Source organism: Pongo abelii, chromosome 8 (assembly GCF_028885655.2).
Source record: "Pongo abelii isolate AG06213 chromosome 8, NHGRI_mPonAbe1-v2.0_pri, whole genome shotgun sequence".
Lineage (NCBI taxonomy): Eukaryota > Metazoa > Chordata > Mammalia > Primates > Hominidae > Pongo > Pongo abelii.
Genome location: NC_071993.2, coordinates 121,602,957 through 121,626,299, shown reverse-complemented (window position 1 = coordinate 121,626,299; position 23,343 = coordinate 121,602,957). Strand labels below are relative to the sequence as shown.

The 23,343-nt window shown below is 41.9% G+C and overlaps 1 protein-coding gene across 5 annotated transcripts in view; it reads left to right on the top strand.

Moving 5' to 3' along the window:
• The window catches only part of ABLIM1 (actin binding LIM protein 1), a 341,667-nt gene that overhangs the window by 197,592 nt on the left and 120,732 nt on the right, over positions 1-23,343 (top strand). For all 5 annotated transcript variants that reach the window (XM_054521712.2, NM_001133801.2, XM_054521710.2 and 2 more), the window contains 1 exon segment: positions 3,788-3,897. In XM_054521712.2, coding sequence (XP_054377687.2) covers positions 3,788-3,897 — 110 coding nt within the window.

Below are 23,343 nucleotides of genomic sequence, written 5' to 3'. Positions count from 1 at the left end.
GAAACTAATTCTGAAAGCAGCTCTGGGTCTCAAAACATTTTGGAGCAATAAAAACATCAGGGGGAAATGGCATAACTGCTTAGAAGGATAAAGCTTATTTAGAAGTATAAATTCCTAGGCGCGTGTGTGTGTTTAAAATGGTCTCTTTCATCTACAATAGGGGATGGCAAACTATGTCCCATGGGCTGAATTAGGCCCGATACCTGTTTTTGTGGATAAAGTTCTATTGGAACGCAGCCACTCCCACTTGTATGTGGCCTATAGCTGCTTCCGCGCTGCAACAACAGAGTTGAGTTGTGCGACAGAGACCATATGGTCTGCAAAGTCTTAAAAAATTTACAATCTCATCTTTGGGGGGAAATATTTGCCAATCTCTGCTCTCTATGTGTCTGTCATCTACCAAGGTTGTATCTTAACTGTGCAAACCAGCTTGATTAAAATGATCAGTCAGGCTGGGCGTGGTGGCTCACCCTTATAATCCCAGCACTTTGGGAGGCCGAGGCAGGTACATCACCTGAGGTCAAGAGTTTGAGACCAGCCTGGCCAACATGGTGAAACCCTGTCTCTACTAAAAATACAAAAAAATTAGCCAGGTGAGGTGGCAGGTGCCTGTAATCTCAGCTGCTTGGGAGGCTGAGGCAGGAGAATGTCTTGAACCGGGGAGGTGGAGGTTGCAGTGAGCCGAGATCATGCCACTGTGCTCCAGTCTGGGTGACAGAGTGAGACTCCATCTCAAAAAAAAAAAAAACAAATAATAAAATAAAATGATCAGTCAGAGAACAGAAGAAAACTATGTGAAGTGTGAGTGGGAAAATGTGGGGCTTTTTGTGGTTTTTGTGTTTTGAGGTCTGCATGTTATAAAACTTAAGATAGGTTTGATTCCTGTAACTAGGAGACTCACCACCAAGGGTCAGCTGCTTCATTGATCAATTCTAATTTGGCAATTTTGCAATCCAGTGCCTTTTCAAATGGTGATCTATTTGCTATGCCTTTCTGAAAACCCCAATTCAGAGGAGACGTGTTGTCTGTTTTTCAGCATTTTATGTTTCTAAGCCAGAGAGATGTTAGCTCTAGAAGAGAAGATTCAATATTGTATAATTAATTAACAAGATAACACTGATAAACAAATCATAATGACACAAAATATTCATAATACAATTATTTAAATAACTTTATAGCTATGTATTAGTTCATTTCTCCATTTCATTTTTTTAATCACAATTTAATAATTCTGGATGAATGAATAGTTTTCTGTGTTTAATCAAAAGCAAAGTTCTGCCCTGGTTTTTCCCTTTTCAGGCTGTGGAACACAACTTGGTTAAGATTCCTGGGCTGGCATGGAGCCCCAAGTCCTAGTCTTACTTCCCAGGTTGAATTGAGACCTATGTGATTTAGCTTTTTCCAGACAATTGCCTCCGCCTTAGAATGAGAAGCTGTGAACTAGATACGAGTCATTTTTCAAGCTTCGCTGATCACTGGAATCTCCTGGATGGGTGGGAGTGGACTAGAGATGGGAGTCTCTCTACAAAGATCAATTTCTAGCCTATTTTCCCCCCAAAACCTGCGTGCTAATTTAGTAGTTTCTGGAGGGTTCTCATGTATGTTGTCACTCAGCCAGGTTGGAAGGCCCTGTTCCCAGTAAACTCTTAAGAGCCCTTCTGATCCTGACCCTGAGAAGTCATTGCCTTGAAGTTGGTATAATGATAAACAAAGATTTATTAACTATGGCCCTGTCCCTGGACATTTGAGCCAGCAAAGGAGCACTCACTACTAGTGCCTCTACTGCTGCCGAATGACAACAATTCTGCCTGAATTGGGGGCCTCCTTTTTAGTTGAGAAGTTATATTCATACAGAAGTTAATTTCACCCTCTTAGCAATTCTTTGAAGGGAACCAGGAGTTAATATCTCTATTTATGAGTGACTTTCAGGCTCACAGTTTAAGGGACATTCCCAAGTTAACGTTAGAACTCAGGTTTTCTAACTCTAAATCCGGGTGTCTTTCTATTATAAACATTCATGCAAATAAAAGAAGGAAGTTATCCAGTATGGGCAGAGGATATAGGGAGGGAGGAAATTACCGAAAAGGGCCATTTACAAAACAACAAAACCCACCCTTCAGAAGGCCCAGCCCAAGTTGAGAACTGGACTCTGGCTTGTCCCATAGAGGATCCGTGTGGGACTCGGGTCTAAAAAAATGAGCTTGGATGGGAAGGAAGGCTTGGGCTTGGGTGTGGTAAGTGAGGTGCCTCTGGGCATGCAACAGTTAAAGGGCACTTACTCTCAGGGTCCCGCAAGTGCAGGGTCCGCCACGGAGCACGAGTGCCTCTTTAAACGCAGTGTCCGGGTCCACTCCTGGCCTGGTCGGAGGCAAAAGAACCTGTGCGTGTTTTGTCGAGTGGATCCTTAACTTCCTGACTCCCTCCTTACAGAACAGATTTAAGACTTGTTCAGGTTTAGCTAATGAGTGTGAAACAGTAGGGCTACTGGCATCCAGCAGAGGGTGATTTTTGATTCTTAAAAATAAAACAAGTTCTAAGTTGGTGGATGCCATCTGCATCTGCCTATGACTTGATCTCCCTAGCTGGTCAATCCAGGCACGTCACTTCACCTCTCCAAGCCTTCACTGTACTGCAGAAAGTGACACAGCACCACAAGTGGAGAGGACACCACCTCTCCTCAGGACTTCTAAAATGTAAGGGTGTAAGAATTTAAAACTCTCTGTGATGACTGGAGCCAGCCACATTTGTGGGGTTAAGTCCAAATTTACCTATATTTTGTTTATTACAGTTAATTGCCAATTGTTAGGCTACTGAAGGGCAACTTAAAGGGAACGTAGCAGCTGTGGAAGTAAAAATGAATGTCAGAAAGCTGGTACTTGCTCTTAAGTAATTGCTTCTGACTCAGATTTGTGGTGATGTTCAGCTTGTGAGTTTCACATTTCCTAATTGACAGCATCACACATTTGAAAAATCACGTTGATGAAGATTATTGGTACATAGGCCAAAGGCAAGTGAGTGGGCACGGAAACTGTCGTATGTCTATTCATTAATGACTTTTTTAAAAGGCTGTCTGCCTGGTGACCTGGGAGAAGAAACTGATCATCTACATGCAGAAGGCAATATTTTTGCAAAATGTGCTGCTATTGATGAATATCTACTATGAAGAGAAATTGTCTTTCTGAAAAGAAGCTAGTATGAATTCTTAAACAGATATTTACAGCCTGTCCCATTTCTCCCAGTTTATAAGGGACTGGGTCTCCAGCACCATGAAATATTCCGTTCACCCATGTAGGTGTCCGGCACAAAGTCTAATTCTGCATAATCATCACAGAGGTCTAGGCACGGTCCCAGGGAACTGAAAGACCCGCTGCTTACTGCTTGACCTGTAGCCAGGTCTCCTGGGGCGGGGCCTTAAACTTCACTGGGAATTCATGGTATTTAAAATATTTTTTCATGAAGGACTTTCCATTTGGAAACTTACTGTTCTGTGTGCCCTGCTAGATCACTTGCTGGAATATCCCTTCACTAATGAATGGAGGTAAATCATTCCATTTTACTACCTGGTTGCCCTTAGAACCAGTACATTCCCCTTTCTTCTCAAAATGAGGCACATTTATTTGTTTGGACTGTCTCCAGCTGGCTGGCTTGGTTATGACTGCATTTCAGACATGTTGGCTGCTGCTTCTCCAAGAAATAAATGGGCACCGGAGGGCAGCAAGCAGAAGGAATAAGGAAGAGGAATGAAATTGCTGCAATAACCTTGAGGGCGATGTCTTTCTGCCTCCAGGCGCCCGTTTCCACCCGGAGACCGAGTCACATTCAATGGGAGAGACTGCCTTTGTCAACTCTGTGCACAGCCGATGTCGTCCAGTCCAAAAGAAACCACCTTCTCCAGCAGTAAGTGCCCCGGTGACCCGCTGACGTGAATACCTATGTAGTCCAGAGGTAGCTCAGGCAGGTGCCTTCCTTTCTGAGAAAGCCTGTTAGCTGGAAATGAGAGTCATCTATCTACTTGAATAGATATTTCTCCAAAGATGACATTAAAATGGCCAACAGGTACATGAAAAGGTGCTCAATGTTATAAGTCATCAGGGAAATGCAAATCAAAACAACCATAAGATACCAACTCATACCTGTTAAGATAGCTATTATAAAAAAGACAGGAGATGACGAGCATCAGCCTAGGCATGGAGAAAAGGGAGCCCTTGAACACTGTTGGTGGGAACGTAGATTCTTAATGTAGGCATCATGGAAAACAGCATGGAGGCTCCTAAAGAAATTAAAAATAGGCCAGGTGTGGTGGCTCATGCCTGTAATCCCAGCATTTCGGGAGGCTGAGGCGGGAAGATTGCTTGAGCCTCATTTAAAAACAGCCTGGGCAACATGACAAAATCCCGTCTCTACAAAAAATGCAAAAAGTAGCTGGGTATGATAGTGCATCTCTGCAGTCCCAGCTACTTGGGAGGCTGAGATGGGAGGATGGCTTGAGCCTGGGAGGCGAAGGTTGAGGTTGCAGTGAGCTGAGATTGCACCACTGCACTCCAGCCTATGTGACAAAGCTAGACCATCTCAAAAAAAACAAACAAACAAAAAAAAAACCCCAGAAAAATAGAACTACCATGTGACCCAGAAATTCCTTTGCATAACAAAAATATCTAATATGTGAAAAAAATTAAAGTAGGAATAAAATTAAAGCAGAATAAAAGAGCTGCATTTATATGGGTCAGAGAAGACTTCTCTCAAATATGACACCTAAGGAGAGGTTTGAAGAAAGTGTGGGAAAAAGCTGCACATATATCCAGGGACTTGTCATTATTTACAAAGTCTTGTCTGACCTGTCAGAATCCATAGAGAACCTAGTTACCCCCAAATAAAAATAGTGGCCAACTGCACCATTTCTTCTGGAAAATAACATCGAGTAGGTCAGTTAACACACATTTTAAGTTGATGCATTATGAACTGTGGGCACCAAGCAAGGAAGCTCTACTCCCATCTCTTTCCTGGGACATTAGGAAGTGAGCTAGAGGTTTGCCTTGGTTTCTGTGGCTTTTGCCAGTCCTTGGGAGATTTGGAATAAACCTCTTTAAGCCCTTAAGTGAGTCTTAATACGTAAGAATGAGATAAACCACTTCTGCACCAGAGAAATTCAGTGCAATTTATAATAGTGATTCCAAATCTTCCTATTAAAGAGAAGTGTTATACTTGTTAAAAAGAAGAATGTTCTGACTAAAGCATTTGCATAGAAATTGGATTTTTGACCACTGGGAGGAAAGAAGAAAATACACATATTAGCACATGTTATTCAGCACACATGACTGGATCCTTGGCATGTGAATTTATGTGACCTGCCGACAAATAACAGCAGCTTGGGTAGGATGACAGCTACAAAGCAAGGCACCATCCTAGACCCCTAGTAGGGTTTCAAGTCCTTAACCATTCTTGCTACCCTGCCCCAAACACAAGAGATACAGTTAGCCTCTGGTCACTGGGAAGGTAACCTCCAGTGGGAATTGTCACCTCATTATTTGGGAGGGCTTGATTTGAAAGTACATTACCAAAAACTTTGAAGAAATTCTTGTCTAGTTAAGAAAAAGAGGCCCTGTAATCCCAGCACTTTGAGAGGCCGAGACGGGCGGATCACGAGGTCAGGAGTTCAAGACTAGCCTGTCCAACATGTTGAAACCCCATCTGTACTAAAAATACAAAAATTAGCCGAGTGTGGTGGCAGGCACCTGTAATCCCAGCTACTCGGGAGGCTAAGGCAGGAGAATCCCTTGAAACCGTAAGGCGGAGGTTGCAGTGAGCCGAGATCGCGCCACTGCACTCCAGCCTGGGCAACAAGAGTGAAACTCCATCTCAAAGAAAAAAAAAAAGAAAAAGAAAAAGAGGCTTGTATGATTTTTATGAGTTCCAGAATATGGTGATAGCTGTAGCAGAGAACATGTCCGCAAGGTCCATCATGGGAATGGCTGTGTCCTCACTGTGAAGTCCTTTAGTGCAACTATGCTTTTCGATAGGTGGGGAAATGGAGGCCCACGGGCATACTTAAGGTCACATAAGCTATCTAATAAGATAGGGTCAGATGCACGTCTTTTGGCTCCTGGTTTTTTGCTTGCTCTCTCTCTCTTTTTTAAATCTAATACTCTTCATTGTTTGGTTTAAGAAATAGAAGCATGCTATCTTTTAAGGCTTCCAACCCTCTCTGGCCATGTAATTTGGGAACATGTTTCCTAGTCACAGTTCTACCAAAATGTTGATTCTAATTTTTATTAAATTTCTTTATCTATATTTTGTCTTTATATGGCATACATATTATGCACATGTAAATGAAAATTAAAAACATAAAAATATAATCTAACTCAAAGCCATTGCATGTTTAATATTAGATTTAACCATCATTGCTTATGTGCAAATTGTTGGGCCAAGTCGTATTTTCTCCTTTGCTTCCAATGGATAAAATCCCACTTCTGTGCAACTGCTTTGGTCAGGACATCTTTATTTTTAACAAGTACTTGTCTATTTAAATAAGTACTCAAATGGCATTTATGGGGTGTGTGTGGGTGTCTATAAAAAAGAAAGCTCTTTTATATGGATACACGCTTGCAAATTACCCAGGCTAGACAGGCACACAAATATTAGAGCAATGGGAATTTCTGGCAAGTTTCAGAAATTCATTGGAGCATAATTTGTGACTCTTCAAGAATTGCCCTATACTTTAAAACTAGCCTGTGTGACTTCAGTTCCTCTTTTATGACTTTTTAATTTTTTTAATGTTTTTCAAAAATTCCAGGGTACATGTGCAGGACGTGCAGGTTTGTTGCATGGGTAAATGTGTGCCATGGTGGTTTGCTGCACCTGTCAACCCATCACCTAGGTATTAAGCCCTGCATGCCTTAGCTCTTTTCCCGTTTTAAACTTAGTCAAGCTTCCTAAGTGGAAGTAGAAAGTAGTCTTTTTTAAATGTGAATCTCTCCCTTGATAATGTTCACAGAGTCGGTGAAATCTACCAGAAAGCCAAGGCCAAGGTCCTCTTTTTCCTTTGAAATATTCTGTTCAGAAATGAGTTTGCTCTTCTGAACCACAGTTTTATTTCACATTCTGTGACTGGTTTCCCATCATCTCTAAACAGGAGGGGAAGACAGCAGATAGGTAGAGAAATACAAGCAAAGTGGATGGAGTGGACATTTGGATGAAAGAGTCTCTGACCTTATTGAGGAAAGGTCCAGCCTTTTTCTTTCAGCTGCTCAGCAGCTGCCATGTCTGTATTGTTCTGCTTTAGGAAGAGCTCCCACTGGAGTGCTCTGTTCAGTTCTTCCTCCACCTTGCAGTAACTCTTCTAACCTTGATATCTGTTTTATTTCCCTCATCAAGCACTCACATAGTACTTATGATATATCAGGTACTGTGTAACTGGCTTACATTATTAACTCATTTAATCCTCGTAACAATCCTATAGCTTGGCCCTAATACTATCCCCTTTTCAGAGAAGAAGAAACAAAGGTCCATAGAGGTTAAATAATTTGGCCAAGGTTCCATAGACAGTATCAGAGCTGGGATCTAAACCCAGGCGATCTGGCTCCCAATGCCATGTTCTTGTCCTTGATATTTCTTTGATGATGTAAGTATCACTCTCTGATTTTCAAAGATGTGAGTGCTGAGCCTTGGAGCAGTGGCACATTCATCTGCAGATTATCCAGGTGCCCTGACTCCAAGAGTTGTGCACTTTCTACATGTCACAGCAGCCTCCCTGTTATATCAAGTTTTGGTGAATGGAAACCACAAGACAGTTTTTGTTTTTGAGACAGAGTCTCGCTCTGTCACCCAGGCTGGAGTGCAATGGTATGATCCTGGCTTATTGCAACCTCTGCCTCCCAGGTTCAAGCAATTCTCCTGCCTCAGCCTGCTGAGTAGCTGGGATTACAGGCATGCACTACCACACCTGACTAATTTTTGTATTTTTAGTAGAGATGTTCTTTCACCATGTTGGCCAGGCTGGTCTCTAACTCCTGACCTCAAGTGATCTGCCCGCCTCAGCCTCCCAAAGTGCTGGGATTACAGGCATGAGCCACCATGCCTGGCCAAAATCATTAGGAAGTTATTCATAGACGCAAACAACTTCAATGAAAGATTATTGCCTTGAATTATTTAAAACTGTTGCTGCATCCAGTCTAATGCAATTTGAATCCAATAAGCAATAAACATTACACGAAAGCAAGAGAGTAGTGAAAGTTAGCACACAGGGTTTTGATGAACATTAACTAGATTGTTTTATTAGCTGATTCATATTTTTTAAAAAATATTATGCCCAGAAGGCATGCTTTACCAGAAGGTTAAGTACAGTCTTCGAAAGCTTCATTCCACTCCCTTCTTCATGTATTTACCAATAACGGAGAGAGGGGCTGGATTCCCATGGGTTAAGGAGTGATGTGAGAGAAAGTCTGTGTGTGGCAACTGAGAGTGTAGGGAATCGGGTTTGGGTTGTCATTTCCTACAGGGCTCCTATGTATTTCAGACATCTGAGCAGGAGTGGGCTGCTGTCTACAGTCACCCTTTCCATGTCAAAGAGTGTCTGACTAGTGTCTGATGGCGTGTGGGTTTGCGGGGATTGACAGGATGAACACCCACACAAACACATGCAGGCTCATCTTTCTCTTTTCCCTCCTCTGTGTGCAGCATCATTATTCTAACTGCAATTGGAACTCCTACAGGTATCAAGACAAATGCTCTAGTCTCACTGAATTGAAATCATTTTGACCGGGCGTGGTGACTCACGCCTGTAATCCCAGCACTTTGGGAGGCTGAGGCAGGCGGATCACAAGGTCAGGAGATCGAGACCATCCTGGCTAACACAGTGAAACCCCGTCCCTACTAAAAATACAAAAAAATTAGCCAGGCATGGTGGCGGGCACCTGTATTCCCAGCTACTCAGGAGGCTGAGGCAGGAGGATGGCGTGAACCCGGGAGGCTCAGCAGTGAGCTGAGATCGCACCACTGCACTCCAGCCTGGGCAACAGATTGAGACTCTGTCTCAAAAAAAAAAAAAAAAAAAGAAAGAAATCATTTCAGATAAAGCATCATGTGCATGTTTCCAAACGGGAGGGAGACATTTCCAATTATTTTACTTTTCTATTTAGTCCAGTAGCCTTTAATACATGCAAGATAACTTTCTTTTATCTTTATGTTCTCTCTAAAATAAAATCATTGTCAGGTTGAGTGAAAACTGTCTGCCAAGGGAGCGTAGGAAAGATCTGCCCTGGCTTCCGAGTGCCTAGGGTCAGGTCCTGGCTCTTCCACTTACTAGCAACCTCTTTACTTTCCCATCCTCCACTTCCTCATCTGTGAAATGGGATGGTCATAGATCCCTACATTGTAGGATTACATGAGTAAATAAAGTGCTGTGTACTTATAAAATGGTAACTTACTGTTCAGGCATTGATTTCTGAATTTTCTTGGAGGACAGTTCCCACATATTTTGACTCTGCTTTTGTCACTCTGCTGGTCATGACAGCTGACTTTCTCTGCTCATTTGATATTTTCTACCAGTATAAAAACTGACAAAGGCAGGAATGCATCCACACATGTAGCACATGGATTGTTGGAGTTTGACTCATAGTGATGAGTTTTTATGACAGCATCTCCAAAAACAGATCTGCCTCTCCTTCTTTAGACACGTGCTCCCTATAGGATGCAATGGCAGAGGAGGCCTGGCAGGGAACTGTTGAAGAGTAGGGGTTCTGGACAAGTTCTTGGCTGGTTCTAATTCCAGCTGTAGCACTTAAAGGACATGTGGCCTTGAGAAATCAATCTTTCTATGTCTCTGTTTCTTTGCCTATACAATGCGAAACAATAGTAGTTCCTTTCTCATAGGGTAGTTGTGAAGATTAATAAAAATGGGGTGCTTAGAAGATTGATGACACATAGGAAGCACATATGTGTTGGCCATTATTCTTTAAGGAAGTTGTGAAGTTATGAGCCAGGAACTTGAGCCTAGAGATACTCAGGACCAGAAAAGAAAGCAAAAAAGAAAAGAGCACAGCATAATGGTTGACAGTGTGGGCTGTCCATTTCAGATGTGCCTGGGTTTGAATCCTGGTCCTACCTGTTCCTAGTCATGTAGGGTTGGGCAAGTCATTTGATATCTGAGAAACTCAGCGCCCTTGTCTGTAAATTGGAAAATCTCTGCTTCAAAGAGTTGTTATGATGACTAAGTAAGATACTTCACGGAAAGGCAGTCTAAATGGGGAGAGGGGACCTGTAAAACCCATGTAGGAGGCTGGGCGCAGTGGCTCACACCTGTAATCCCAGCACTTTGGGAGGCCGAGGTGGGCGGATCATGAGGTCAGGAGTTTGAGACCAGCCTGGCCAATATGGTGAAACCCCATCTCTACGAAAAAAAAAAAAAAAAATACAAACATTAGCTGGGTGTGCTTGCACGCGCCGTTAGTCCCAGTTACTCGGGAGGCTAAGGGAGAAGAATCGCTTGAACCCGGGAGGCGGAGGTTGCAGTGAGCTGAGATCATACCACTGCACTCCAGCCTGGGGACAGAGCAAGACTTTGTCTCAAAAAACAAACAAACAAACAAACAACAAAAAACCCATGCAGGAGGAAACCCACCCAGAACAAAGGCTTTGTTATTGTGTGTCTTGAGAAGTGAAGTTGGAAGACAGAGCAATGAGGCCGGGTCCAGGGAGGCCTGGAGGAGTTTGGCCACAAGGAGTTCCTGAGGATCGTTTTAACCTAGAGGATGACCAGATGAAAACAATGTTCTAGAAAGACTAAGGTAGAGAGAGTGATATGCAAAATCACAGATTTTGGATCAGGGATCAAGGTTGGGGGGACCATTGATTGTAGTTACCGATAATGGCTGTGAGAAAAGATGAGGAAGGTAAATGAAAATCTCATGTTTATAAAGATCTAGGATGCTATTCACTCATTCAACAAACATCTCATTGAGCACCTACTGTGTTCCAGGCATTGTTCTAGGCACCAGCTAAATTTTTTTTTTTTTTTTTTTTGAGACAGAGCCTCTCTTTGTCGCCCAGGCTGGAGTGCAGTGGTGCAATCTTGGCTCCCTGCAACTTCCGCCTGCCAGGTTCAAGTGATTCTCCCACATCAGCCTCCCAAGTAGCCAGGACTACAGGCATGTGTCACCATGACTGGCTAATTTTTGTGTGTGTGTGTATTTTTTGTAGAGACAGGGTTTCACTATGTTGGCCAGGCTAGTCTGAAATTCCTGACCTCAAATGATCGACCCACCTCAGCCTCCCAAAGTGCTGGGATTACAGGCATTAGCCACCAGTCCTGGTCTAAATTCTTTATTATATTCTTAACATATTATATTACTATTATACATTTGTCACAACTAAGAAACAACCATTGGCACATAACCAATTGCATTTTAATTGTTTACATGTGTGCCCACCTCCACTACCAAGAAAATGAAAACTCATGGACAGACAACTCTGTTGTCTGTCTTTCTTATACAAGGCCTAGCACTTAAAGTCCTAGATAAAAGTTCTGGAAATTGAATCAAAGCTTTCTTTCTCTAGACAGGGCTAATTACGGTCTTCTCATTTTAAATATTCATTGAAAAACAACACACATATTACAGAAACATACGAAAGAGATAAAGATCACCCGAAATCCCATCACTAAGAGGTGACCTCTGTTAACATTTTGGTGAACATTCTTCTGAATATCGCTCTAAGTGCTACAGACATGTACACGGCTTTACATAACTTCTTCCCATAGTATTTTGTTTGCATGTCTTCTTTTCCAAAATCATTTATTCGTCTGAGTGTCACACAAAAGGCTGAAACCCTTAAATTTACTTGGGTTGCTTGGCAATGGGATGAGCTCACGTGTGTCCTGGTAAAGCTGTGCTTTGATTTCCATTAGAACATATTACCATATAGCCCTGTTACCTCCTGGTATATTTCTCTCTCTGACCAGACCGTCAGCTACTGAACGGCAAGGACTGGTTTTTTGTTTGTTTGGGGGTTTTTTTTTTTTTTTTTTTTGGCTTTTCTGAATAGCACTGTGCACCTAGCAAGCACACACATGTTCATTTAGTGAGTGAATTGATACCATCCCAGGAGAGCCTTTGAGGGAGTAAATCTCAGCTCCCAGGTCTGAATGGTGAGGTCTGATTGCTGTTTGAATGAAGATGCAGTTTGCACACATGTGAAGTAAGGTGTACTGGCATGTTTAAACTCTCTGTTATTTTCTCATCTCACAAGTGTTTTCCCTTACTTAACAGGGGAAGCAGTTATTGCTTCTGATAAATTTGTTGATAACAGAATCAAAACATGTTTTTTTTGTTTGTTTTTTTGTTTTGTTTTTTTTTTTTTTTCATTGTGAATACTTTATGGAAACATTGGAAATACATAGAGTATAATGTGAAGTTAAAAATTACCAAATACAAATTGCATGTATCTTACAGTTACAGTGTTGTAAAATATATATCTGTGAGGCAAATGAGAAGAGAAAGAAAAATATTAACGTGATCTATTATTGTGGTAGAATAATAGATGAATTCTTTCTTTTTTTTTTTTTTTTTTTAGATTCTAGAATGGGTTAGACTGGTTTATTAAGAAAATGTGGCACATATACACCATGGAATACTATGCAGCCATAAAAAATGATGAGTTCACGTCCTTTGTAGGGACATGGATGAAATTGGAAATCATCATTCTCAGTAAACTATCGCAAGAACAAATTTTTTTTTTTTTTTGAGATGGAGTCTCGCTCTCTCGCCCAGGCTGGAGTGCAGTGGCGCGATCTTGGCTCACTGCAAGCTCCGCCTCCTGGGTTCACACCGTTCTGCCTCAGCCTCCCAAGTAGCTGGGACTACAGGCGCCTGCCACCATGCCCAGCTAATTTTTTGTATTTTTAGTAGAGACGGGGTTTCACCGTGTTAGCCAAGATGGTCTCGATCTCCTGACCTTGTGATCCGCCTGCCTCAGCCTCTCAAAGTGCTGGGATTACAGGCGTGAGCCACTGCGCCTGGCCAAAACATGTTTTTAAGAAAAGGTAGAGGTGTCAGGGAATGGATCTCATCAACTTTGAGTATAACACTGGAGAGCAGCTACACTTCTCTGAACATATAGGGAGCCAGCCCCTGACCTGGAGGAGGGGTGACCTGGTGTGGCAGTTTCAATGTCGTTCTACTGGATATTGAGAGAAGTGTTGAGAGGTTTTGGACTCTTATGTGGTAGCCAAAGGTTCATTGCAGAGACAAGGTAAAGTGAAAAGAGGAACAATAATATTCAGATTTTTCCTACTGAAATCTGTAACAATTATGACCCAGATGTCAAGATCCCAGAGTGATCCATCTTTTCCCTCATCCTGAGCCTGGATTATCTAAGTTTCAAGAAAGAAGAAAAATTCCTGCTTTATAGGGAATGGGTACAACTCAGGGATTAATTTAAAAGTGCTTTCAGTAGGTGGAAAGCTAGTGGCATTTTGTTATTTGCTGTTTTTGTTTCAGCAGTTATATGTCTTACGTGATAAAGCCCACATCTAAAAACTTATCAGTAGAACTGGAATTTCAGTAGTTGGAACAGCAGTCATTTCTCAGTTTAATTTTAATTTTTAAGTAACAGTAAAAATTTAGCTATCTAAAAGCACTGCTTTGTATATCTATAATTGTATATTTCTACAGATTGTTCCTGGAAGGATATTTGAGCAATTGCTATTAGTAGTTGCCTCTAGGAAGGGAGAGAGAGAACTGGGTGGCTGGGAGACAGGAAGAGAAGGGAAATGATTTTTACTGTATTTTTCACCCTATGTTTTTACCTATTTAAAAGCAAAGTATATTAAAAATAAAATGATGTTCCTTTTTCAAAATAAAATAAAAGACTCATTCCAAAGTCTTGCTGACGCCTGCCCTTGCTGTGACCTTCAGCCATGTGTGTATTAAGTGACAGATTACGTGATGAAAGTACTAAAAGTGACATTCTGCCCCTTCTTTTCTTCTTCCTATCTTTGGAATAGGGTAAATGAGCTGAGGTTTGCTAATGAGTGTGAATCTGAGAAGCTGACGTAGAACTCAAGTATGATTTCCTCTTTGGCCAGAGCCCCGGTATGCTAGGTGAACATAGCCAGTTAAAGATTTATCATAAACCTCTTCACCAGGTTAAAGTTTACACCTACATTAGGGAAATCAGCTCAAGAGCAAATTTTCTGGAAACAATTTTTTTTAATTGAGGTGAAATTCACATAGCATAAAATTGACCATCTTAAAGTGAACGTTTCAGTGGCCTTTAGTGCATTCACTACAAATGTGCTTTTGTACCATCACCTCTATCTAGTTCCAAAACATTTTCATCACCCCAAAAGAAAATTCCCATACCCATTAGGCAGTTACTCCCCTCCCCCCACTTTTTCCCAGTCCCTAGAAACTACCAATCGGCTTTCTGTCTCTATGGATTTACCTATTCTGGATATTTTCTATGAATGGAGTTATACACTATTAGCCTTTTGTGTCTGGCTTCTTTATTTAGTATCATGATTTTTAAGGTTGATCTAGTTCATACCATTTGTCTGTGCAGTTGCGTTGCTCAACAACAGGGATACGTGCTGACAAATGCATCATTAGGTGATGTTGTCATTGTGTGACCTCTGCTTACACAAACCTAGATGGTATAGCTTGCTACACACCGAGGCTATATGGCATAGCCTATTACTCCTAGGCTACAAACCTGTATAGCATGTGACTACACTGAATACTGTAGGCAGTTATAACACGATAAGTGTAGGTGTGTCTAAACATATCTACACATAGAAAAGGTAATGTATTGTGCTTCATGTTACGGAGGCTACAGTGTCTACAAGGTGATAGGAATTTTTCAGCTTCGTTGCAATCTTATGGGACTACCGTCATGTATGCAGTCTACCATTGACCCAAACATCATTATGTGGTGCATGACTGTACTTCATTTCTTTATGGCTGAATAATGTTACATTGTATGGCTATATCACATTTTGTTTATCCATTCATCTGTTAATGGGCATTTAGGTCATTTCCAGCTTGGGCTATTATGAATAGTTCTGCAATGAACATTCACGTATGAGTATTTGTCTGAGTACTTTTTTTTAATCCTTTTGGGTCTTGGTACATTTTAAGGGGAGTTTGCTAAGAATGATCCCAAATCTTGAAAGCAGTGGTGGCTAATTTTCTTAAGCTCTCCCAGAAATTACTGGGCTGATGCCCGCTAATGTTTATGGCATGGCAGGCTATGGCATGGGCACCATTGAATGACCTTAGGTGACGGCAGGTAGCAGAGTTCATCTGGGTGCCTTTCTTCCTCTTTTGTTTGCTTTCACTCCCACTCTTGGATCCTTCCCTTTCTCTACTGCTTTTCTTCTGCTCTACTGCTGGCCATAATTTGAGCAGAGGACCATATGGCCATTGCTTAGCCTGCTGGTAGAAATTTACCTCAGGTTTTCCAAACTCTCCAGAAAAAAAGAGTATCAACAGTGCTGAGAACACATGCTTCAAGCTTCAGCCGTGTTACTTCTGTCTTCTGCAAAAAGATACAAAGTCCTTTGTGGCTCAGGGATCACATAATGTTTGCAAGGCATGTCTGGATTATATTTTGTAAGCAGAAGGGAGAACTGCTCCAAGCCCACAGAGAAGCACTGGTAGAGCCATGTGCTAGGTGGGTGGTCACTTGCCCTGCCCTGAGGGAGACACCAGGGTGAGCACACCCTGTCCACTACAGCCATGGCCAGAACTTTTCACCCATGAAGGTTGGAAGTCAGTGTCTTTTTCTTTTTTCTTTCTTTCTTTTTTTTTTTTTTTTGAGACAAGTTTTTGCTATATTGTCCAAGCTGGTCTCAAACTCCTGGGCTCAAGTAATCCTTCCATCTCAGCCTCCTGAGTAGCTGGGATTATAGGCATGTGCCACCACACCCGACTGGAAATCAGAATCTTCAAGGTTGCCATGTGACCATTGCCTTTTCTGAGAGCATCCCATGATTGGGTGGTGCTTGGCTTTGTTTTGATAGCTTCCTATTTTCCTCTTGCTATGCAAATGGCATTTTCAGGCGAAAGAGAACCCTTCTTTTGATTTCAGGTCAGTCCCTATGATATTTACATCCTCAGAAATGATGTGAGCAACCACATGAGACCAATGGAGGAGGGACTGGAAAGCAATGATGCTCCAGGCCTGTCCTCCATCAGCTGGGCTTTTGAAATTGTTACCTGGTCATTTTGAAGTTAAGAATATACTTATTAGGGTGATGGTTCATTCTATACATGTAGCCCCTCCTTTTAGTTATAGTTCTGAAAACATACATGTATACACACACACACACACACACACACACACACACACACACACACACTAATTCTCCCTGACATGACCTGAAACCTTAAAAATTGGAGCAGGTGACAAAACAGTCTTAATGTTTTATGCTAGTATTTTTATTTCCCATAAAAGAATCTCTTTTACATTCCCATGAAATACAGGTTTATTAATATTTCTATTTATTGTTCTGAGAAATGGAAGAGAGGCAGTTTAAGAGATTCTTATCCAAGGCAGTAGACACTGTCTTTAAGCAGATACTAAATTTCTCAGCTCCTAGCTAGTTTTCAACAGCCTTTCAAAGTACATGTTCTGCTTGATAAATGAATCTCTCAAGTAGCTGGAGTACTTGCTCTCTAGAAGGCACCCGCATCCTTCACCCTGTTCCAAGCAGGCCCTGAGAAATTCAGCCCTCATGGGCTCATCAGATCAGCCATTGAGTCCAGCCCTGATTGCAGTGGCAGGTGTGGGGGCCATTCAGAGCCATCCTCTGAATGTCATTAGCGGAAGTTCTCGGACTCTCAATTCTAATACTTCTGGGAATGGGGTCTGAGTTGGTATTAAGTCCACAACAGACTATCTTCTATTTCTTTTGTGCTCACCATCATACATAGAAGCATTTGCCATGGGATTCCTGTGTAATGAATTGTTAATCAGTTAATCCAGAGGAAAGGAAAACAACCTGACTCCTTTTAGTTTCCTGTTCACATCCTGGTCATGGATATGGGGGGCGGGGGAACACTCAGTACTAGCTAAAGGAGAAGGGTTCTTGACCTTGAGAACTGGTTACCAAAACACCAGGGATTTGGTCTAGGTCCTGCTGCTCGCTGCACAGAAAGTCAATGACTGAGACAACAATTATTGCCAAGGAAGAAGGCTTTAATCGGGTGCTTCAGCCAAGGAGATGGGAGATCAGTCTCAAATCTATCTCCCTGACTGTCCAAAATTAGAGATTTATATAGTACAGAAGAAATGTAACAATGTGTAATGAAACAGGAACTCAGGAGGGGGTAAGGAAGCAATCATGATGAATGAGGGGTCTGGCATCTCATTGTCTGGGTGGGTGATCTAGTGAGTTTCAGTTCTTTGATTTTTTTTTTTTTTTGAGAGTCATAAGTGTCCTTTTCTGAGAAAGAAACTCAGATAAAACAATTATTTTTGGGCCTTGTTACATTTTAAGGGGAGTTTGCTAAGAACTATCCTAACTATCAAGCTTTAAGACCAGAAGGGCCAATTTCTATATTTATCAAAACAAACAAACAAACAGAAACAACACCTCTCTATGGAACCATTGGGTCAGTTTCAAGTCCATAACACTCCTAACAGAATTCTGTGGGACTGGTTTAGAAATAAGAATTAGAAATTCAAAATGTGCAATGGCCTCTATTTATGAAAACTATGACCAAAGTAACTAAAACTCTAAGTGTATATGATATATACTTAAAACAGAGGAAAGATAGGATTTATTGCCAAATACCAGGTTGTAGAGGACTTAGAAAATGGCTGCTGCCCTGCCTGCCTTCTGCTTTCCTGATGAAGGCTGACCCTCTGTTGCTGTTATGGGCCACTCTGTTGCTAAAACTTGTTTGTTGTGCAGTAATTGTTTTCCAAAGACAACAAGAACCTTCACTTAAAATAGCACTTCAGAGGCTTGCCCTGGCTTTCAGTGTGTCCAGCATGGCCATTAAGACAGCAAGGGTGAGCCACTGACCTACAGGGACTTGGGTGATTATGCACGGTCTAGTTCAAGGTTACATACTCAGGCTCCACATAAGCCTTTCAAAATCATCGAGGCATTTTTTGTAAATCTGAGATGTAAAATATGTATAGCATTGAGACCCCCTTTTCCCCAGAGTGAGAAGACTTTGCACCCACATGAATGTTTTGACTCCCCCACCCAGTATGTGTCTTCTGACCTTGTATTGCTTTTCTGGCTAATGGCAGCATAGAATTTCAGAAGCTAAAAAGTAGTTTTTAAAAATAATCCTTGAAAAGTGCTTAGCCTAACAAATTTGCGGTTTCACATTCTGTTTTGTACTCTATTCTTTCTTATGTTGACCTCATACCCATGGTGTTTGCCATGACATGCTAAAAAAGAAAATTGTGGACTCATTTGAGTGACTTGCTTTAAATAAAAAACATGGACTGTGGCCAGTCAATATTTGTCAACTCCTAGGTGTCTGATTTGGGACCTGGCAACATTGAACAGCTTGGATGAAGATGAAGGTCAACATTCAACAATATCCACTTGCTAGACCAACATTCTTATCACTAGTAATGATGGGAACTTTTTGGTCAAGGAGAGGTCTTCAAGTGCCTAAATCATTTCTGCCTTAAAGATGTCGAAACTGTTGCCCAACTCTTATACAAAAATAACATAAGGAAAGTCTGGGTTTTTTAATCCATGTTTTGCAAATTCATGGTCCTAGGAAGGCCAGGCTAGTAACACAGTTGCATGTGGTCAGTTCAAGCATGAGAACGGGTGGCAACTGACACACTTATGGAGGGATGGAAACCCTTGCCGACTGGAACTATCTATCCTGAATAAAGCGAGCAGTCACCACGTGTCTCTAAACAGTGATTCCTGTGGTGGAATCCACATGTCAGGGGCTGAGCTAACATGCTGAAGGCTTGTGTTGAAGGCAGCTTGTTAGCAGAATCTGATCCACGTTCAGATCACCCTTCTCTTGTGCCCCTTCTTTCTCTTTTGGATAGAAAGAGTGTTCTCCCATGTTCCACCTCCACCATTTTATTACACAAGATTGGGAAATCCATGTTCTCTAGGAACAATTGAATGACAAGATAGATGACATTAAATTCAGGACCTCAACTTACCCAAACCCTAGAACTTAAATTTGTTATTTTTTTTCTAGGAGCTCCTTAGCTTGAGTCCTGGCCAGGGATAAAGCACTCTAGTTAACAGTCTATTAAAAGGATATTTTTTAAGGTCTCCAAAGTCGTATTCCACTTTCTATTAATAACAACCTAAATCTGAAATCATTTTGTTTCTATTTATTTTTTATCCATGTGTGTAGCCAGGAACTTATTTTGCACTTTTGTTTATGACAAATACGGTTTCTTTTTCTTCTTTTCTTTTTTTTTTAAGATCTATTGTAAAAAAGGATTCTAAGGAAAGCTTGAATTTTCTTGAACATATCCAGGCAACAGTTTCAATACTGAAAATTGATTTTTCAAATGCTTTATTTAAAAAATTTTATAGTAAAGGGCATGCTCTGAACGGTCTTAAAATCCCTCTGGACGTTTTATAAGTCTCAGTTATCTCAGTGTGTCAGCAAGCATTGATTAGATGCATAAAGTTTCTGCCTAGTTTTTTAATGTAATGATTTACATTCAGTTCGCAATAGTTCTCTATGTAGTCTTTGCCTTTGAAGGAACACCTCATGCTCTTGTTCTGTAGTGTCTGTTTTTGCCCGTTTACAATGAAGGAGGCAGGAACCAGAGAAACAAACCCATGATTGGAGATTTAAAGTCAGAGCAGTCCTGTAAGCATCAAAGCCTGGGTTCAAGGGCATTTGAGAAAAGAAGATTTGTCCTCTGTGGTTAACTGGGCAGGCAAAGCCCGGGCTCACTCCAGGCCTTAGTTTCCTGTGTGTGAAATGAAGCATTTGCATCAGATGGTCTATGAAGTCCCTCTGGCTCTGAGATGTTCTGTGGTCTCTAAAATGCAGATAATCTCTATTCTCCCAGGTTAGTGGGAGCCCTAGGGTAAACTGAGATAACAGACATGCAAACTTCAGAACACAAGATGTTAATTTTCTTATGATGATTGTGAAACTAATGAGAATCTAAAATGCCTTCCCCAGAAGCTGACAGTGGGCCATTTACAATGTTTTAAAGGGAAGAGGAAATGTAAGTTATGTTAGATTATCGCAGGTATCAGGACAGTAGAGACACCAAGTGTTTACATGTATGTGCCTGAAATTCGGCTCGGTAATTACACATATTACGCAGTCTGGGAAAGCAGGTATTGCTAACCTACTCATTTTACAGATGAAAAAACTAAAGCCCAGTGGTTGTCTAGTTTGCCCAGGGTCCCTCTGTTCAGTGTCAGAGCTGGAATTTGACTCCAGTGGTCTTCAGCTCCAAAATCCTTAACTGCTGTGAGTTGCCCAATTAGTGTCTAGAATAGGCCAAGACACACAGGGGACAAAACAGTGAAGACTTTTTTTTCCCTATTGCTACTTTTATTATCCTCTTTCAGAGCTCCCTTTTCCACCTGAATTATGTCTTTTAGAGACAGGTTATCACTCTGTCATTCTGTCACCCAGGCTGGAGTGCAATGGTGTGATTACACTACAGACTTGAGCTCCTGGGCTCAAGCAATTCTCCCACCTCAGCCTCCAAAGTAGCTAGGACTTGCAGTCCTAGCACTGCCACGCCTGGCTACTTTATTTTCTGTAGAGATGGGGGTCTCACTATGTTGCCTAGGCTGGTCTTGAATTCCTAGCCTCAAGCGATGAGCCTCTTGCCTTGGCTTCTCAAAGTGTTAAGATTTAAGTTGTGAGCCACTGTGCCCAGTCTGATGATAGCTTAGATTACATAGCTTTCTGGTCACTTTCAGCTCTTCAAAGTCCAGTCCTATTAAAAATTCTCTTCCCACATCCATTTCAGAGCTTCACCCTTTCCTAGGTCAGGCCCAACCCAAATTGGAGACCTGCAGTGAGGCTGGTCTTTCTTATCTCCTTTCTGTCCTCTGGGGTTCCTTTGGGGTTTTGGACAGGGGGTGGGGAATTAGAAGTTGAGGGGACAAGGTGTTATATAACTGGCGTTATTGTGCTTCTTTCTGCTAACACTGGCTGGAGACTTTTAGTGGGGATGGGGAATACATTTTGAGTTATTTCACCAAAATTTCTGATTAACCTCTTGCAACCCACCCTTCTCCATTTCCCAGAATCAGCCCCTACCTCCTCATAGCTTGTTACTAATGAAGTCCCCCTACTCAGCAGGCACCTTTCTCAGGTGGACTCATCAAGATGCTTGGGTGTGGGTACCATCCATGTGATATTCATGCACCCCCAGTAATGTGGGTACCATCCACGGGACATTCATGCACCTCCAGTGAGATGAACAGTGGAAGTTCACACCACATCACTTCTGTCTTCTCATTCACCTGCCATCAAGGGTGGCTCCAGCCAGCTTCCTGCCTTTCCAATTCAGTAGGCTCCAGACTTTTTGTCCATGAATGCTTCCAAGCTCCAGGATACATCAAAAGCTTCTCTTGACTGGCACAGCAGCAGTAGGGCCTGAGTTTCCCCACTTAGTAAACATCTAGGCAGAGAGTGGGAGGCTGTTCCTCCTTCTAACAGGATCCTGTAACCCTTGCAGCAGAGCGAAGGGGAACACCACTCTCCTGCTGTGTGAAGAGCTCCCTGCTGACTCTCAGCTCTCCATTTTCCAATGTCTGATTTCAGAGTTGGGTAGGCCATAGGGTTGATAGTCATCAGGTAGAGTCTACCATCTTTTGATAAGTCCTGCAAGGATATTCCTAGCACCCTTCTTTGGAAGATGGGATACTTCTCCCCATCGTTCTCAGCTCGGAGGTTTTAGCCAAAAATTCTAAGACACTAGGAAAAGTCCCATTCTGTATTCTGGAAGCTTTGATCCTGGCTAGGTAGTTGCTCTGAATGGCAATTACCACCTTTATAAATTTTCTGCACATTCGAAGCATGCAAGCCTGGGAAGGTAGCGGTGGCTGGGAATTTAGCTAGCACATGGTTCTCTTTTTTTATAGGTAGCCCCATGTCCTCAGCCTTCTTTTCCAGAGAGGCGTCTTCACAGAGTAAGACGTATTTGGGGCCCTTATTCATCTCAAATGGGAAATTCCAGGAAGGCAGAAATAGTTCTCAAGGAGAACGTAGGTGCCCAGGCTGAGAGAAGCTTAATTGCTGCCCAGGAGATGACTTCTCTCTTAACTTTCTATCCCCTAACAGTGGTCTTCATTTTCAAGTTGTGTCTTTGCTTCTTCCGTAGCTCTGGGATGTCTGAGCACTGAGGTGCTTGTAAAGAACCCAAGACCTAACTCTGCTCCTAACCAAGGAAAAAGGGAGTCTATTGAGTGGCTCACATGTACCAAGCATTGTATTATGCAAAACACTTTACAATGCCTGATCTCTTTTCTTTTTTCTTGAAAACAACATGTCCCCTTCTTCAACTTACTTTTGCAGCCCAGGTGTCCATAGCCCTATGCTAAAATACATAAATAAACAAATAAATATATTAAGAGTGACAGGCAAGATCCCTATTGTCAAGGATATTAATTGCCTTTGAACAAAATGATATCAATTTGGAAGCGGCTATGTAGATGGATGTTAATTTAACCTGGATGTGAGTAGCCAAATCCCTGCTTTTTTCTGGCTTTTGATGCCAAGGGTGAAGGGTGAAGGGTCAAGTGTTTAAGGTCAGGCTTTTCTCTTTTTTTTTTTTTCCACGTTAGGACATTATTTTTCCTGGGTAGGACACTGGTGAGTTGCTCGTGGGTTTTATTTCCTCGATGCCACTGCATATTCACCTACTTCTGACGTTGGCAATAATTCCAGTGCCAATCACCAGCTTTCTATATTTATCGGCAGCTGCTTCAGTGATGTGGAAACAATTTTCTCAACAGCTGAAAAAGATGAAGATTCAGAGTAGGACATTTTGTTCTTTATGAAAGAGCTTAGTTGGAGTGAGCGTGGAAGGAGTGAGCAATCCAGCACAAATCTTTTGTCTCTGTATCTTTTCCACTCTCTCCAGCACAAAGTCAGGCTCGAGTGAAGACCATGGCTTTGTCCAGACAGGAGTGGGTAGGCTCTGTGAAATACACCAGAATACTTCGGGTCAGGATTCTGATGTGGGCTGGTATTCCCTTATCTAGGAGGTGCTCTTTGTTGATTTGCTTGATGTGTATTGTAGGGTTTGGCAGGAAGGAAGTCTAACCTTACCTTTATTTCCAGCCCAAACTTACCAGCTGGCTGGCTTTAAGCATTCAGTGAATATTTTTCTGTAAAACATGTAGAGTTGCTGTCCCCCATG